Source organism: Aotus nancymaae, unplaced genomic scaffold (assembly GCF_030222135.1).
Source record: "Aotus nancymaae isolate 86718 unplaced genomic scaffold, 86718_ANA_hifiasm-v0.15.2.pri h1tg000122l, whole genome shotgun sequence".
Lineage (NCBI taxonomy): Eukaryota > Metazoa > Chordata > Mammalia > Primates > Aotidae > Aotus > Aotus nancymaae.
In genome coordinates, this window is record NW_026988537.1 from 316,268 (window position 1) to 334,552 (window position 18,285).

Consider the following 18,285-nt stretch of genomic DNA (forward strand, 5'->3'; position numbering starts at 1 on the left):
AGAGAATCAAATGGTTCTGCAATACAGAAGCATTTTACTTATGTTACTCCACCAAAGTCCTGGGCCAGATAAGCACTCAGACGTTTTGGTAAAACTCTCAAGCTCATCTTCCCACTCACTTTTTTGCAGTTTATAATCAATTTATTATATAGGAATTCAGGCTGTAAAATAACACAGATTCCCTGGTGGCTATATACACCATTTAAGAAAAGCTTAAAATATTGACTTATTGGCCAAACATGTTATCTCACACCTGTAATCTTAGCACTTTAGGAGGCCAAGGCAGGAGGAGGATCATCCAAGCCAGGAGTTCGAGACCAGCCTGGGCAACATAGTGAGACCCTGTTTCAATTTTTAAAAAATGGACTTATTAAGACATATATAAGTACATTGATTTTAGTATCTGACACTGTGTAGTTTCTGTAAATAGTGGCACTTTGTTACCCTCTACTGGAATTGGTAAAAAAAATAAAATAATTCTAATAGAATGTCAGTGTCTCCTTCTCAAGTAGGTCTCTTTCCTGCTGATTTGCAACTATGTATCTGTTCTAAAAATAAGGAATTTCTTACAGTTTTCCACTGAGATAATCTGAAATGTGGCCCGGTGCCATGGCTCACACCTGTAATCTCAGCACTTTGGGAAGCTGAGGCATTAGGATCACTTGAGCCCAGAAGATTGAGACCAACCCTGGCAACATAGGGAGACCCTGTGTCTACAAAATATTTTAAAAATCAGCTGGGCATGATGATATGCAGCTGTAGTCTCAGATTTTTGGAAACTGAAGCAGGAGGATAACTTGAGCCATGGAGGTTGAGGCTTCAGTGAGCTGTGACTGCAAAAGCTCTGTCTCCAAAAAAAAGAAAGAAAGAAAAGAAAAAGAAAATCTGTAATGTTACTCTTTGTACTAGTTAATATGGTATTTTAAATGTTTCCCTTTTTCCTGCAGGTATTCTTGGCGTTACCAGCTGAGAGAATTTAAAAGTGAATATCGAGTTGTAGCACTGGACTTGAGAGGCTATGGAGAGACAGATGCTCCCATTCATCGAGAGAATTATAAATTGGACTGTCTAATTACAGACATAAAGGATATTTTAGATTCTTTAGGTAGGTTAGTTTAAAACAAAACAACTCTTTTTAAGGGACAAACATTCAACAAATTGTGAATTGATGACTTCTTTTCTTGGGAGGATGCGTATTCCATCTACGCAAACTTATCTGGATCCTGTCACCATGGTTTCAGGTAGTCAGCCCAAAATATCTATACAGGAAGTTTTTTTTTTTTTTTTTTTTGAGACGGAGTTTTCGCTCTTGATACCCAGGCTGGAGTGCAATGGCGCGATCTCGGCTCACCGCAACCTCCGCCTCCTGGGTTCAGGCAATTCTCCTGCCTCAGCCTCCTGAGTAGCTGGGATTACAGGCACGCGCCACCGTGCCCAGCTAATTTTTTGTATTATAGAGACGGGGTTTCACCATGTTGACCAGGATGGTCTCGATCTCTTGACCTCGTGATCCACCCGCCTCGGCCTCCCAAAGTGCTGGGATTACAGGCTTGAGCCACCGCGCCCGGCCAGGAAGTTTTAAATGATGTATCCGGAGCAACTATTCCATCTACCAGCCAAGAATGACTTTTCAGATTTGTTTTTAAAAATAGACCTAATGGGCTGGGTGCTGTGGCTCACACCTATAATCCCAGCACTTTGGGAGGCTGAGGCAGACGGATCACCTGAGGTCAGAAGTTCAAGACCAGCCTGGCCAACATGGTGAAACCCTGTCTCTACTAAAAGTACAAAAATTAGCCAGGCATGGTGGCAGACACCTGTAATCCCAGCTACTCAGGAGGCTGAGGCGGGAGAATCACTTGAACCCAGGTAGCAGAGGTTGCAGTGAGCCAATACTGTGCCATTTGCACTCCATCCTGGGCAACAAGAGCGAGACTCTGCCTCAAAAAAAAAAAATATATAGACCTAATGTATGCTGTTTATTATTTTCAGAAATGATTATTGAAAATTTTATTCTTGTACTTAGAAAATTTATTTCTTTAGAACACATACCTAAATATTCATTTTAAAATGTTATAAGATACAGAAGCACTTGCATTATTTCTGTTGTATCAATCAGTTAGAACCACATAATATTGTGTAACAAACAAACTCAGATTCGGTGGCATGGGGTCATAACCATTTTTTCCTGTGCTCATGGATCTGCAGGTTAACCTTAGTGGGGACTCCTCTGGTCTTTACCTCAGGCTGCAGGTCCAGCTGGGACTGGCTTCTCTCTGTGAGTTGGGATGGAGCCCAAGATAAAGGGGAGCGGCTGCCTGAGGGAAGCTTTTCTCCTGGCGTTAGTAGAGGGTGAGCCCAGCTGCGCAAGCTTAAGTTTCTACCAGCAGCCCGTTGGTCAAAGCAAGTCATATGGTGGAGCCCAAATTCAAGTCATACAGCCACCATGAGACCAAAGCAAATCACATGGCCAAGTCTAAAATCAAAGGGGCAGCAAGTAGACTCCTTCTATGACAGTAGGGAGAAGGAGAGAGTAAATATTTTTTAACAATCATCCAGTCTATTAATACAATATCCCTTTTGACTGAAACCAAGCTGCTATCATCAGTATGTTAATGGAACCAATATGGTGAGAAACACCATGAAATCAAAGGCACTTCCTATAGTAATCTAATGAGACGTAGATCAGACCAATATTTTTAGGGGAGAAAAAAATGGATGAGGTCTGGGGGTGTCACATGCAAGATTGTCATTTAGTCTGATTACAGTAAAAGAGACTCAGACACTGATTTTGAACAATTACATTTCAGATTTTGTGATAATTCAGTCAGACCTGGCCTAAATTTGTCATGAAATTTCTAGGCAAATAATTAATATAAACAAGATGAATGTGTGTGTGTCTATGTCTATGTGTGTGTATTAGTATGGTGGTGAGGAGCGATGGTGAAAAGTACTTCCTTGAAAGAATTAAGCAATTTTAAGTACTCCAGGAATAAATTACAAATGAATTTTATCCATCCATACAATGGAAATCCTGTAGGAATCTCTATTAATCAACATTTTAACCTACTTTAGGTTACTGAGTGATTACATGAAATGAAACTGGTGGAAAATTGACTTTTCATTACTTCGGTTTGACTTCACAGTTCCAAATTAGTGGCAAATTTTCTGTGTTGAGTTGTACATAGGATTTATGAAGTTAGGGAAGAAATAGATGCTTCTTGGAAATAAATATTTATGAGTTGGATATAGATGAGACATTTATAATTTTACTATAACTAGAAATTTCTGAGCATTCAAAAAATAACCCAGGCTGGGTGCAGTGGCTCACGCCTGTAATTCTAGCACTTTGGGAGGCCAAGGTGGGTTGATCACCTGAGGTCAGGAGTTCAAGACCAACCTGACCATCATGGTGAAACCCCATCTTAAAAAAAAAGAAAAAAAAAACCCAAATAACCTTGCTTATGACTTTATTATGTCCAGTCTTTACCATGGTTTCCAAACTCGGGTCCACAGGACGAGAGCTGAGTAACAGTAGCTATTTCAGATTGTGTTTGTTTGTTTTGTACCACCTAGGGTTTCAGTCTCGCTTTGTCACCCAGGCTGGAGTGCAGGGGCATGATCATGGCTCACTGCAGCCTTGAACTCCTGGGCTCAAGGGATCCTCCCACCTCAGGCTCTAGAGTTGCTGGTACTACAGATGGGCACCACCACACCTGGGTAATTTATTTATTTTTTTGTAGAGACGGTGGCAGGGGGGTCCTGCTGTGTTGCCCAGGATGATCTCGAACTTAAGCAATCCTCCTGCTGTGGCCTCTCAAGTGTTGAGATTATAGGTGTAAGCCACCACACTGGCCTATTTCAGACTATATATGTGTGTGTGTGTGTGTGTGTGTGTGTGTGTGTGTGTGTGTATTCCTGGAAGAGCTTCTCAATCTATAGGTTTAGAGTGGAGCTATCCAAGTGATGTACAGACAAGTTTTGGAACCACTGAATTATGTATAAAGTGCATAATTAGCATAAGATAATGAAAAGAGGTGTTTCAGAAGTGTAACTATTTTATGTGAGGTAACAGTGCACTCACCTGTTTCTTTTTAATGATGTCAACATTTATTTCTTGATTACAGGGTATAGCAAATGTGTTCTTATTGGCCATGACTGGGGGGGCATGATTGCTTGGCTAATTGCCATCTGTTATCCTGAAATGGTGATGAAGCTTATTGTTATTAACTTCCCTCATCCAAATGTATTTACAGGTGAGTTCAAGTTTTCATCAAAACAGTACTGCTAATATGACAGTTCACTCTTGCCACTGACATTTTGGATTATGAACAGCAAAATTTGGTTACTATAATATTTTAAAATTAAGTGACTAAACCATGATAGCATATGACAGTGTAAACAGATACCTTGGTTTTAAACCTTCCTGAGGAATCTAAGAAAATTTAGCTTAATGCTTGCTTGCATAATTTTATTCCTTCAAAAAAATACTTTACTGTTAACTTGGGGAGGGATAAAGGGAAAAATGCAATGACATTGCTTTAACAATAATGAATCTTGACAGCCTAGAAATATATTCTTTTCTCGCTTCACTGCTTTGGCTGTCAAGAATAGCGGTATTCTTTAAAGCAGCAGTTCTGACATTTCTGGTTTGGGGGTTCTTTATGATCTTAAAATTATTAAAGACCCCACTGAGCTTTTGATTATATGGTTTATAAGTATTCATGTATTAGAAGTCAAAACAGAAATGTAAAAATGTGTATGCTGGCCGGGCGTGGTGGCTCACGCCTGTAATCCCAGCACTTTGGGAGGCCGAGGCGGGTGGATCACGAGGTCAAGAGATCGAGACCATCCTGGTCAACATGGTGAAACCCCGTCTCTACTAAAAATACAAAAAATTAGCTGGGCATGGTGGCACGTGCCTGTAATCCCAGCTACTCGGGAGGCTGAGGCAGGAGAATTGCCTGAACCCAGGAGGCGGAGGTTGTGGTAAGCCGAGATCGCTCCATTGCACTCCAGCCTGGGTAACAAGAGCGAAACTCCGTCTCAAAAAAAAAAAAAAAGTATGCAAATTCATCAAAAGAAACTATTACATGATAACTTAAATAACATATTTTAATGAAAACTAACTACATCTTCCAAAACAAAATTTTAGTGAAAAGAGTGCCAGTTTTACATTTTTGCAAATCTCTTCAATCTGTTCCAATATGTTGCTTGAATTGAAGTATATGAAGAAATTTGGACTCACACAGATTTGTAATTGGAAAAGGGAGGAGTATTTTAATAGCCTTTTCAGATAACTGTGGATTTTCTTTAATATTACATCAGACTTAAAAATTAATGTTTTGTTTTGCTGTTTTTGAGACAGTCTTGCTCTGTTGCCCTGGCTGGAGTGCCATCTTGGCTCACTGCAACCTCTGCCTCCCTAGTTCCGAGATTCTCCTGCCTCAGCTGCCTAAGTAGTTGGGATTACAGGCACATGCCACCTCGCCTGGCTAAGTTTTGTATTTTTAGTAGAGACAGGGTTTGAGCAAGTTGGCCAGGTTGGTCTCAAAAGCCTGACCTCATGATCCGCCCGCCTCAGCCTCCCAAAGTGCTGGGATTATAGGCACGAACCACCACGCCCAGCCAACGGTTTCTTAAAGGTAACATGTGGAACGTGAAGACATACAAATGATTTTTTATACTGTGCTCTATTAAAACACACAGGTCTCCCTAGCACTTTTATTGGATCTTTTATCCAGCCTGGTTTTGTATCATCATGCATTGGAATATGTTGGTTCACTGATTTATGCAGATCTTCCATAAGTTGACACATTAATCATACAATATTTAAAAAATCACATTCTTTGACATTATCCTAATGTCATCAGAAAAGCCTTTAAAGTAGTGCAAAGCTGTGAAGCTCACAATAGCAGATACAAGTTTTCCGAAGTTCTAAGTTTCATTTGAAAGTCTGATTTTTATCAATGGCAACAAATGCTGATGATTGTTTTCCTTGATGTGACAGGCTCACTTTGCTAATTTTCAAGAGATTATCTGCCAGATACTACTGTTTGACTGATGATAGGTTGTTAGTCATTCTTTCAAGTAAAAACGATGTTACATTAAAAAATGCAGCTAAAAATTAGCCAGGTGTGGTTGTGTGTGCCTGTAGTCCCAATTACCTGGGGGAGCTGAGGCAGGAAGGTCACTTGAGCTCAGAAGGTCAGGCCACGGTGAGCTGAGATTGTGCCACTGTACTCCAGCCTGGGTGACAAAGTGAGACCCCGTCTCAAAAAAAAAGGAGCTAATTCAACCCATCAACTCAAACAATTGTAGAAGTGCTTTTCCCTGAGACAATCATTGTGTTTGTGTTGTCTTGAGACAACAGAACTGCTTTATGTGTACTTTCTATTTAATCACATAGAATATTAAAAACACGTACTCAAAGGTCAAGTTTAATTAATATTTTTTGCTATTTCATCAAGGACGCTGTTAAGTGAAACTAGCACTTAATTAAATTTAATTAATTAGTTAGTTTGCCACCAGTGTGTGGTGGTGAAGAATAGGATGACTACTAGCATTGTTCAGAGCCACTGCCTGGATTTGTGCTAAAGTAGCAGTGGCTGTAACCATCATTGCTTTTGTAGTATTGGTGCAAATATCAACATGGTGAGAAAAAAGCAAATAGATATGTTAATATTGCTATGAAATAGTTTTAACCACCTGGATACCTTAAAAGGGTCTTGGGAATCCCCGGGGATTCACGTGGATGATACTTTGAGAACCTCTATTTTCAAGGGAATTCTCAAAAACTTAATAGTGATTAAAGACCTGTGAAAAATGGTCAGGCACATTTTTATTTGGTTTTGGCAAAAAATTATAATTTTGTACTCTTTACCCTTGTTAAGTTTTCTGAGGTTCAAGTACTACTACTACACAGCAGGACTCTAGGAAACAAAAAATTCAGAACCACATATTTCTATTTTTCCCTCAAAGTTAAACAGATAAGGAAGAAAGGGACCATGACTATGTAAATATATAAGTAAATATAAATGTAAGAGATGAATTTTAGATACCTATCCAACTGAAGTATCACTGTTGAGGTATAGTAGGATGGATGCTTAGGATTCAGATGTCCTGAGAGTCACTGTATTTTTCTAGGTTGAATTAAACAGCAGAAGTCATACCACATGCTTGTTCAACTGATCAGGGCCCTAGAGTAAATGTTATTTTAGTGGTGCTATATAGACAGATTGCAATTGGTGATTTCAGCAAGAAAATACTTGAAATATTTCTGGAATTATTTTATCAATAATAGTTTCCACCCTGTCAGGTCAATATGAGGTTTTCAAATAACTTGCCTATATTTTTCCCTTAATTGTATTGATATCTTTTAATGCAGGGGTGAATAAATCTTGTTCAATTATGACTTTGCAAAAACTTTAGTATAAATAATGGGAAACTTATCTGAAAATTATGTTTCTAAAACTCTACGTTGAATATAGTTATAAAATTGGAAATAAGAAAAAATGACTTTTATAGTAAGGAAAATAAGATTGCATAGTATGCAATACTCTTTTTTTCCCATTTTTTAGAGACAGGGTCTCACTTTGTCCTCCATCCTGAATTCCAGTGGCTTAATCATAGTCACTGCAGCCTTGACCTCAAGGCTGGGCTCAAGTGATCCTTCCACCTCAGCCTCCCAAGTAGCTGGGACTATAGGCTTACACCACCACGCCCAGCTAATTTTTTATATTTTTTGTAAAGACAGGGTCTTGCTATGTTGCCCAGGCTGGTCTTAAACCCTTGGCTTCAAGCAGTCTTCCTGCCTTAACCTCTCAAAGCACTAGGATCACAGGCATGAGCCACCATGCCTGCCTGTACACACTTTTTTATAATATATGATTATCTTACTTCCCAGTTTAAAACTTTCATGTTTTCCCAAAGCACTTAAAATCTTACTATTCTGGTCCTACATGATCAGGCTTCTGCTTTTCTCTCTGACTCATCATATACCATCTTCCTTTCATTCATCATACACCAGCCACACAGGCCTTTCGGCATCTGGAATGTACCAAGTCCAGGATCTACTTGCTGTTCCTGGATGTTCTCCCTAGATCTTTGCACAGCTGACTCCCTCTTAATATTCAGTATTCAGCAAACATATCGCATCCCCAGAGAGGCCTTTGTGACCACTTCCACTACACAGCAGTCCCTCCACTCCACCTCACCACCACTGTCAATCAGATTGCCGCCTTCATTTTCTTTACAGTGTTATTGCTCTCTAACGTGATCTTGTATTTGTTACCTGTCTATTGTGTAAGTGCATTGTTTATGGGAACCTTTTCTGTCTTGTTCACTGCTAAATCCCCTGGCACGTAGTGGATAGTCAAATATTCATTGAATGAATGGGTTTTCTAGATACCTGAATTAATTTATAGGAAAAACTTTAGTTCCTTTTGAGGCCAAATGAACAAGGTGTTCAATTTGAATCAACCTGTAAGGAACATCTTATAAACATCAGAATATTACATCACCACATATTCCTAGGAAAAGTGGTAGGTCACTGATAATGACCTTGGAGGAAAAGCAGTGCTGTTTGGGCTTCCTGTTCCCTTTTGAGTCAAAATTTCATTAAGTGAAACTTCCTTTTTATTTAAAGTGGTGGCTCAAGCCTGTAATCTCAGCACTTTGGGAGGCTGAGGCGGGTGAATCACCTGAGGTCAGGAGTTTGAAACCAGCCTGGCCAACATGGTGAAACCCCATTTGTACTAAAAATACAAAAAATTAGCCAGGTGCGGTGGTGGGCACCTGTAATCCTAGCTACTCAGGGGGCTGAGGCAGGACAATCTCTTGAACCCGGGAGGCGGAGGTTGCGGTGAGCCAAGATTGCGCCATTGCACTCCAGCCTGGGTGACAGAGCAAGACTCTGTCTCAAAAATAGTAATAATAAAATAAAAAATTAAGTGGGATAAATTTTGTAAATACCAGAAATACTCATAATAAGATGTAAGAGTATAGAAATTGTTCCAAAGAAGCCTTGCTTATGGATTATTTTATGGGATCATCTTAAAGTGAAATTGTCCTAAAAAGAAGTTCTTCTAACAGTAAGTAATTTATACTCTTGGATAAGGTCTAACATGGCATTTTAATTTCAGAATATATTTTACGACACCCTGCTCAGCTGTTCAAATCCAGTTATTACTACTTCTTCCAAATACCATGGTTCCCAGAATTTATATTCTCAATAAATGATTTCAAGGTAAGCCAAGCAAATCAAACAAATAATGTATTATTATTATTATTAATGAAAAATATTGCCAGGCGCGGTGGCTCACACCTGTAATCCCAGCACTTTGGGAGGCCGAGGCGGGTGGATCACGAGGTCAAGAGATCGAGACCATCCTGGTCAACATGGTGAAACCCCGTTTCTACTAAAAATACAAAAAATTAGCTGGGCATGGTGGCGCGTGCCTGTAATTCCAGCTACTCAGGAGGCTGAGGCAGGAGAATTGCCTGAACCCAGGAGGCGGAGGTTGCGGTGAGCCGAGATCACGCCATTGCACTCCAGCCTGGGTAACAAGAGCGAAACTCCATCTCAAAAAAAAAAAAAAAAAGAAAAGAAAAATATTTTAAAGTCCACCTTGAAGAATAATAATGAGAAAAGAAAGGAAATTATTAAGACTTAAATAGTTTTAAGAACTTACATATAGGCTTGCTTATTTTAATAGCCTCTGTTTCTGTGTTTAAATACCTGGCTGTTTTTAATTTTTTGTGAGACAGTGCCCCTACAGGCATACCCCTTTTTAGAGAACATCTCATGGGATCTGAGGGAATACAGATGTCAGGTTTAACAGCAGCAGAAGTAGAAGACTTTGGGGTTAAAAAAAAAAAAGCTCTTCACAAAGTAAACATGTAGATATTAGTGTCACACATACACTGACACTAGTAGTTATATGCAAGTATCTTGGAAATTTATTTAAAGCTTTTTTAATTTTAGTTTTTGTTTTGCTTTGTTTTTGAGACAGGAACTTGCTTTGTCGCCCAGGCTGGAGTGCAGTGGCATAATAACAGCTCACTGCAGCCTCAGCCTCCCAGGCTCAAGCAATCCTCCCACCTCAGCCTCCCAAGTAGCTGGTACTACAGGTGTGCACCACCACTCCCGGCTAATTTTTGTATTTTTTGTAGAGACTGGGTTGCACCACATTGCCCAGGCTGTTCTGAAACTCCTGGCCTCAGGTGATGCACCTACCTAATCTTCCCAAAGTGCTGGATTATAGGCATGAGCCACCATTCCTGGCCAAAATGCTTCTTATGTGTCCAACATGGTGTTAGATATTGGTGAGGATTTTTAAAAGGCATAATATAATTTTACCTGTAATAATTCTGTGTGTAACTGTGATGGGATAAGAACTTAAAAAAAAAAAACCAAAAAACCTAACCCCAATGCCACTATCAAACCTAACATCATAAATGACAACTCCTCAATATCATTTAATACCCATTCAAATTTCATTAACTATCATAACTGTCTTGATATACTACTTTATTTGTTTGAATCAGGAACCAAAGTCTATATCTTATATTTAGTTGTACGGCTTTTAAAATGTATAGTGGTGCCTTCTTTCTTTTCTTATTTTTTAAAAAATATCACTTATTTATTGAAGAAATTTGCCTTGAGGCAAGATCTACATTTTGGATTTGGCTGATTGCTTCATCGCGGTGATATTTGACTTGTTCCTCTAACCCTTGTTTTCCTACTTCATAGGGGCTTGATTAAATTTTAATTTGAAAAGAATACTTAATAGGTGGTGCTGTGTATTTCTTAACGCATCCCGTCAGGGAAGCACATGAAGCCAGTGAGCTCATGAGTCGTCAGCCTATCCAAAATTTTCTAACATCCTGCCAAATTAATTGTAGCAATGTATTAGTGATCATAGTCTAGGCCCATTATTCATTAGGGTATGAAAAATGGTGATTTTCTAATTTTATAATTCTTTCTGCTTTTTAAATTCTGCTATAAAGAAGAATTTATCCACATCTACAATTTATTCTGAAATACAGTTCACACAAGAATGGTGGGATATATGCTCATTCTTTTTCTTTTTAAGACAACTTTTAGAGTGATGAGTATATATTTGCTATTAGTTATAGTCATTATGCCCAAATTGTCCCACAATAGGCATCAAATGAGGCATCGCTTCAGGCTGGCTCTTGTGGTTTTTGGACATAATCCCTTTAGTCAGTGATAGCTTGCCTCCTCAATGTCCTGGGCTCATCTTTTATTTCCTGGCCAGATAGGGAATTAGTCATTTATTCAAGAAACTGTTGAGCTGGGCCTTGTAGAATATAAATAGGCAACGAGAAGATAGGATGCTTTTTATGAAAATGGAAGTGTGCAGAGGGGATTAGAAGGGAAGAATATAGAGAAAAAAAAAGCCAGGAAAGCAGAAATGCATAGAATATGTGTGTATTAACAATGAGATCTCAAACGTAGCTAGAGCAGAAATTAGGAGTTGTCACTGCACAATGACCACCATCTCCTTTCCAAAGCCGAAGATTTAACAAAAAGTTTTAATTATTCTCTTCTCACTTAAATTAGGTTTTGAAGCATTTGTTTACCAGTCACAGCACTGGCATTGGAAGAAAAGGATGCCAATTAACAACAGAGGATCTTGAAGCTTATATTTATGTCTTTTCGCAGCCTGGAGCATTAAGTGGTCCAATTAACTATTACAGAAATATCTTCAGGTCAGTATAATTTCTTTTCATTAAATATAAATATTTCAGTCTGGTTCTGAAGGGACACTATTTTATTTATAAGATTAAGTTCGCCACTTATCCAAAGACTCAAAGTATTTTAATTTTTTTAGTAAGTTGCATAATCTTTTTATGGGCAATTTTTTTTTTTTTTTGAGACCGAGTCTCACTATTGTTGCCCAGGCTAGAGTGCAGTGGCACGATCTCAGCTCACCACAACCTGCGCCTCCTGGGTTCAAGCGATTCTCCTGCCTAAGCCTCCTGTGTAGCTGGGATTACAGGTGTGCGTTTATGGACAATTGCAAATGTATGGAAAGTAGACAGAATAATATAATAAATCCTCCATGTAGCTGTCACTTGTTTTATCCACAACTCTATCCACTTATTCTCTCCTTTTAGATTATTTTGAATAGATGTATATTTTTAGTTATTTTTAAATGATGATTTATTTATTAAGCAGTATGTTCTGGGCTGCATTAGTACTCAGGACATAGTAATGAGCAAAACTAGATAAGGTCTCTGGTCTCACAAAACTTGTAGCCTAGTAGGAAAAACAGACATTAAGCAAATAACCACAGTAATGAGTGAATAGTTATAAACTAACAGAAAGGCTTTGAGAACCAAGGAAACGATGTTAGACCAATGAAGTGAAGGATGAGTTAGGTATTGACTAGACAAGATTGGGATCAGAAGGACTGGCATTCTAGAAAAAGGAAGCAACAGGTACCAAAGCCGTATGGGAAGCTGGAAGAGGATTGCAGCTTCAAGCAGGAGAATTAGGGCTTCTTAGCTGGAGCACAGAAAGTCAGGGTGAGAAGAACATTATGAGTCTGGGTCCAAGAGGTGGGTAGCAGCTGGCTGTGCGTAGCCAAGTAGACCATATGAAGGATGTAAGAGCCACGAATGTGAAGCCAGTGAATGAGAATCTCAAGCAGAAAAGAAAAACAACCCACATGTGTATCTGAGTAAGTTCAGTCTGGCCATAGTGCGGAGAATGTATTGGAGAATTTTCAGAGTAAATGTGAAACGTGGGGCAACTGCAGCAGTCCAGGCTAGAGATGATGGTAACTTGAACAGCTAGTCTGAAAACAGTAGAGATGGAGAGAGTGGGCAGATTTAAAAGATACTTAAGAGGTAAAATTGACAGGGGTTGGGAGTAGGTTGAAGGAAGAACAAGGAGAGGGATGTCAAGTATGGTTCCTGGATTTCTGGCATGCACAACAGTATGGATAAGCATGCCATTCACTGAGACAGGAAACACTAGAACGGGACTAGTTTTGATGGGAAAGTCATGAAATTTATTAATCTTAGGTTAGCTGACTTTTGAGTGATACCTTAGATATTTAAATACGCAGTTGGATAGTAGGGTCTGGAACTCAGAGGAGAGAATCTAGGATGAAGATATATAAGATCTGGGAGTCACTGATGTAGATACAAGCTTTGGTTTTAGAAGATATTTTCTGGGGAGAAAATATGGAATGATGGCCGGGCATGGTAGCTCACGCCTGTAATCCCAGCACTTTGGGAGGCCAAGGTGGGCAGATCACCTGAGGTCAGGAGATCGAGACCAGCCTGGCCAACATGGAGAAACTCCATCTCTACTAAAAATACAAAATTAGTAGGGCGTGATGGCGCATGCCTGTAATCCCAGCTACTTGGGAGGCTGAGACAGGAGAATCGACAGAACCTGGGTGGTGGTCTACACTTAGGGAAAAAAATGAGATTTCATTTCTCGTAAGAATTAGGAGCCACAGCTGGCCTTGAATTTGAGGTTTAGGGATTTGAATTTCTGCTACCTCCATGATTCTGGAATTCTTACGATAAAAATTATATGTTAACATGCCTCCGGCTGTTAACATTCCCTAGGAAGCCTGGCGGAAACAAAGACAAAACTTCTCTAGGATACATCACAATATTCCCACAAATGATGTCCCTTAAAGATGAGTTCATAATCCAAAGTAAAACACATCGACCTGGGCCACGTGTGGTGGCTCATGCCTGTAATCCCAGCACTTTGGGAGGCTGAGGTGGGCGGATCACCTGAAGTCAGGAGTTCAAGACCAGCCTGGCCAACATGGCAAAACCCTGTCTCTATTAAAAATACAAAAATTAGCAGGGTGTGGTGGCGTATGCCTGTAATCCTCAGGTACTCAGGAGGCTGAAGTAGGAGAATCGCTTGAACTCAGGAGGCAGAGGTTGCAGTGAGCCGAGATTGCACCACTTTACTCCAACCTGGGTAACAGAACAAGACTTGATCTCAAAAAACAAAAAAAAAAATTAAATTAAATTTAAAAACCAACCAACCAACAAAAAATCAACATGCCATTAATGGCAGTCAGAATAAAATTGCAGCCAAACTCCTACAACTTTCAAATAATAGAACTAACAGGGACTATAAAGTACATTTAAGTCATTAAACATAAGAAAGAATAAAAAATATGAGAAAAGAATAAGGTACTATCAAGGCAGGCTGGAAGGAGCTGTAAAAGAACTTCTAGAAAATGAAAAATATGGTCACTGAAATCTAAAAGTCTATAGATGAGTTAAATTGCAGATCAGACAAGCCAAACAGAATTATGAATTAAAAGATAAATCTCCCAAAATCACGCAGAATATAGCTTAGAGAGATGATGAAGTAAAAATCTAAAAAGCAAGTTATAATTGATATACAGGATAGAATTAGAAATTGTATATGTGTATATATGCTAATAATTTTTTTGTGATAAAATAATGGAAATAGAATAGTATTATTTTCAAACCAGTAGAGGAGAACAAGAAAATGATCAATTTAAAACTATCAATTAAAAGAATTTAAAATTATTAATTAAAAAGGCAGAAAGGGAGAAAAAGAAGCAAAGCAAGGTAAAATAGAAAACGCAAACTAGCCGGGCGCGGTGGCTCACACCTGTAATCCCAGCACTCTGGGAGGCCGAGGCAGGTGGATCACGAGGTCAAGAGATCGAGACCATCCTGGTCAACATGGTGAAACCCCGTCTCTACTAAAAATACAAAAAATTAGCTGGGCATGGTGGCGCGTGCCTGTAATCCCAGCTACGCAGGAGGCTGAGGCAGGAGAATTGCCTGAACCCAGAAGGCGGAGGTTGCGGTGAGCCGAGATCGCGCCATTGCACTCCAGCCTGGGTAACAAGAGCCAAACTCCGTCTCAAAAAAAAAGAAAGCACAAACTAAGATGACAAAACGATTTCAATATGTCAGTATGCACAATCAACATTTATATATTAATATTGTCAGTTACAAAACAGAGAATATCAGATTGGATTTTTTTTTAAAGTCCATCTATATGGTGTTTCCACAGTTACAATTAAAGCATAAGGACACAAAATGGTTGAAAGTAAGAGATGGAAAGTTACAGCAGGTACTGGTTTAAATAAAACAAAATCTTTCAAACTCTGGAATTCAAAGGGAGTCATGAGATTATATGAATAAGGGAAGAAGAGGTAAATCCAAACCTTTTTGACTAACAAGAACAAACTTACCAATATATATACATCTTTGGCAAAACAGAGATGTTAATGTAAATAGTCTTTGAAGGTAACAGTTTATCAAGCAAGGCAATGATTAGAAAGGCGGATAGATCACAGAGGCTACAGGTCCTATTTTATAGGACATAGCAACAATGTCTGAAGTTCATGTTTTCTTATTGTTGTTGTTGTTTTACAAATAACACTTGTAAAGAGAAAATGCAATGGCACATTTTCAAACAAATCTTAATTTTTTTTACATTCAAGAAAAAATATTTAAAATCTTAATTTTAGATAAAGGACAAGAATGACAGTTTTCAAACGTTCTCAATTTATGTTTTTATCAGTGCTTGCTTTGAGTTGTAGAACAGTATGTTGTAAGGAAAGAGGGAATATATTCTCATCTTTCTGAGGTTCTTTTACTAACAGTTGTTTATTAGGAGAATTTGCATTCCCAAGAGTAATCACTGGAATCCTGTTAATTAGCAGAGAGAGAGTGAATGAGAGCAAGCAGGCTTATAAACTTCAAAACAGTTTTATCAAGGCAAAAGATGGAGTTTTAAACTAGATGGTTGTAGGTTAAATCTAGCTGGGGGAATATTTACAAAGACTGATTACATACTGGACTACAAAGCAAATCTTAACCAATACCAAAAAATATTACGTAGATTGTTTTCTCTGAACACATTACAGTAGAAATCAATAACAACAAACTCTTAGAAAACTTCATATATTCAGAAATTTGACTTCTGAATAACTATGGGTAAAAAAAAAATCTATGGAAATTAGTAAAAACTTAGAAAAAGTGATATTCAAAACATGAGGAATACAGTTAAAATAATAGGAATATATAGCTTTAAGGGTTATATTAGAAAAGAAGATTGAAAATTAGTGAGATAAGAGTTCAATTTAAGAAGTTAGAAAAAACATATAAACAAAAATAAATTAGAAGGCAAATAATTTAAATTAGATATAAAGCAAAAATTAATACAATAAAAAACAAAGACACAATATAGAGAAGTGGAAAAAACAAAAGCCAATTATTTGAAGACTACTAAACTAGATCAACTTTTGGCAAGAAATGGTTAAGAAAAAACAGAAGGCACAAATAAACAAAGTTAGGAACCAGAAAGCAGTGAATAAATATAAATATTGGCCGGACACGGTGGCTCAGGCCTGTAATCCCAGCACTTGGAGGCCGAGGTGGGGGGCATCACCAGGTCAGGAGAGAGAGACCATCCTGACGGTGAAACTCTGTCTCTACTAAAAATACAAAAAAATTAGCGGGGCATGGTGGCAGACATTTGTAATCCCAGCTACTCAAGAGGCTGAGGCAGGAGAATCGCTTGAACCTGGGAGTTGGAGGTTGCAGTGAGCAGAGATCGCACCACTGCACTCCAGCCTGGGTGACGGAGTCAGACTTTGTTTCAAAACAACAACAACAAAAGTATTAATACAAATATAACAGACATTGAGGTATAAATGTTTAAGTTAACAAGTTTTAAAACTTTCACAAAATGGACAATTTTTTTTTTTTGAGACAGAGTTTCGCTCTTGTTGCCCATGCTGGAGTGCAATGGCATGATCTCAGCTCACTGCAACCTCTGCCTCCTGAGTTCAAGCAATTCTCTTGCCTCAGCCTCCCAAGTAGCTGGGACTACAAACATGTACCACCATGCCCAGCTAATTTTGTATTTTTAGTGGAGACGGGTTTTCTCCATGTTGGTCAGGCTGGTCTCAAACTTCCGACCTGAGGTGATCCACCTGCCTCGGCCTCCCAAAGTGCTGGGATTACAGGTGTGGGCCACCATGCCAAAATGGACAATTTTAAAGAAAAACGTAATTTATCCAAAACTACTCATGAAGAATTCAAAAACATGAGAAGACTTAATAGCTAACCAATGTGAATTTAAAGCATATCTATAATAACACACATACACATACAAATACACACCCACACATAGAAGCCTAGATGGTTTTACAGGTAAGTTTGTTGTTGTTTTGAGACACAGTCTTGCTCTGTCGCCCGACTCAAGTGCAGTGGTGCGATCTTGGCTCACTGCAACCTCCACCTCCCGGGTTCAAGTGATTTTCATGCCTCAGCCTCCCAAGTAGCTTGGATTACAGGCGTGCGCCACCGCGTCCAGCTAATTTTTATATTTTTAGTAGAGACAGCGTTTCACCATGTGGGTCAGGCCAGGCTGGTCTCAAACTCCTAACCTCAGATGATCCGCCTGCCTCAGCCTCCCAAAGTGCTGGGATTACAGGTATGAGCCACTGCACCTGGCCTACAGGTAAGTTTTACCACAGAAAATCTCACTGTTAAATATTCCTTCAGATATTATAAAAGGAAAAGATGTTTTGGCTCATCTTATAAAGCTAATATAACTTTCATACCAAAACAAGGATTGAATAAGACAGGCAAATTATAGGTCAATTTAGGTTATAAACATAGATCCACAAATTCAAAATAAAATATCAAACTGAATTCAGTATGCATTAAAAAATTAAACCAATGATGGGTTAGCATTAAAAATCCATTAATTTAATTCCACATTAACAGATTAAAGGGGAAAATATGACCAGCTAAATCAATTAAGAAAAAGCATTTAAGAAAATTCAACACACATTCATGCAACAATTCTTAGTAATCTAGAAATACAGGAGAAAGGAGTGGACCTCAGATAGGTGGGATAAGCCTGGATCTGCTAAAGGGATATTTCTGGGAAATTGACCTTTGCTTTACTCAATTGTCCGAGAAAATAATAATAATAATAATAATAATAATAAAACATCAAGGGTGTTTTGTACTGGTTATTTGCACCTGGAGGGCTGGCAGGCACAGAAAATTCTTCAGGAGCTGGGGCCAAGGAGATACAAAACCTCTATTAAAATGGTAAATACTTACTTTGTGTTTCAAAGTAAGTAATACATTTGTAGTACTCTCCACAGTTGTATTTCCATGGGAAAATTTGGAGGGCCTGGAAAATTCTACAGGTATCTGAGAGAGTAATTTGTTATCTCTTTATTTATGAAAACATCTTTGTAAGTTTCTTTT

General features: G+C 38.6%; 1 protein-coding gene across 1 annotated transcript in view; it reads left to right on the plus strand.

The window, feature by feature from the left end:
- The window catches only part of EPHX4 (epoxide hydrolase 4), a 38,677-nt gene that overhangs the window by 11,029 nt on the left and 9,363 nt on the right, over window positions 1-18,285 (plus strand). Inside the window, exons 3-6 of the mRNA XM_021667958.2 lie at window positions 948-1,105; window positions 4,128-4,256; window positions 9,144-9,247; window positions 11,588-11,736. Of these exons, the coding sequence (XP_021523633.2) occupies window positions 948-1,105; window positions 4,128-4,256; window positions 9,144-9,247; window positions 11,588-11,736 (540 nt within the window). The remainder of the gene's footprint in view (window positions 1-947; window positions 1,106-4,127; window positions 4,257-9,143; window positions 9,248-11,587; window positions 11,737-18,285) is intronic.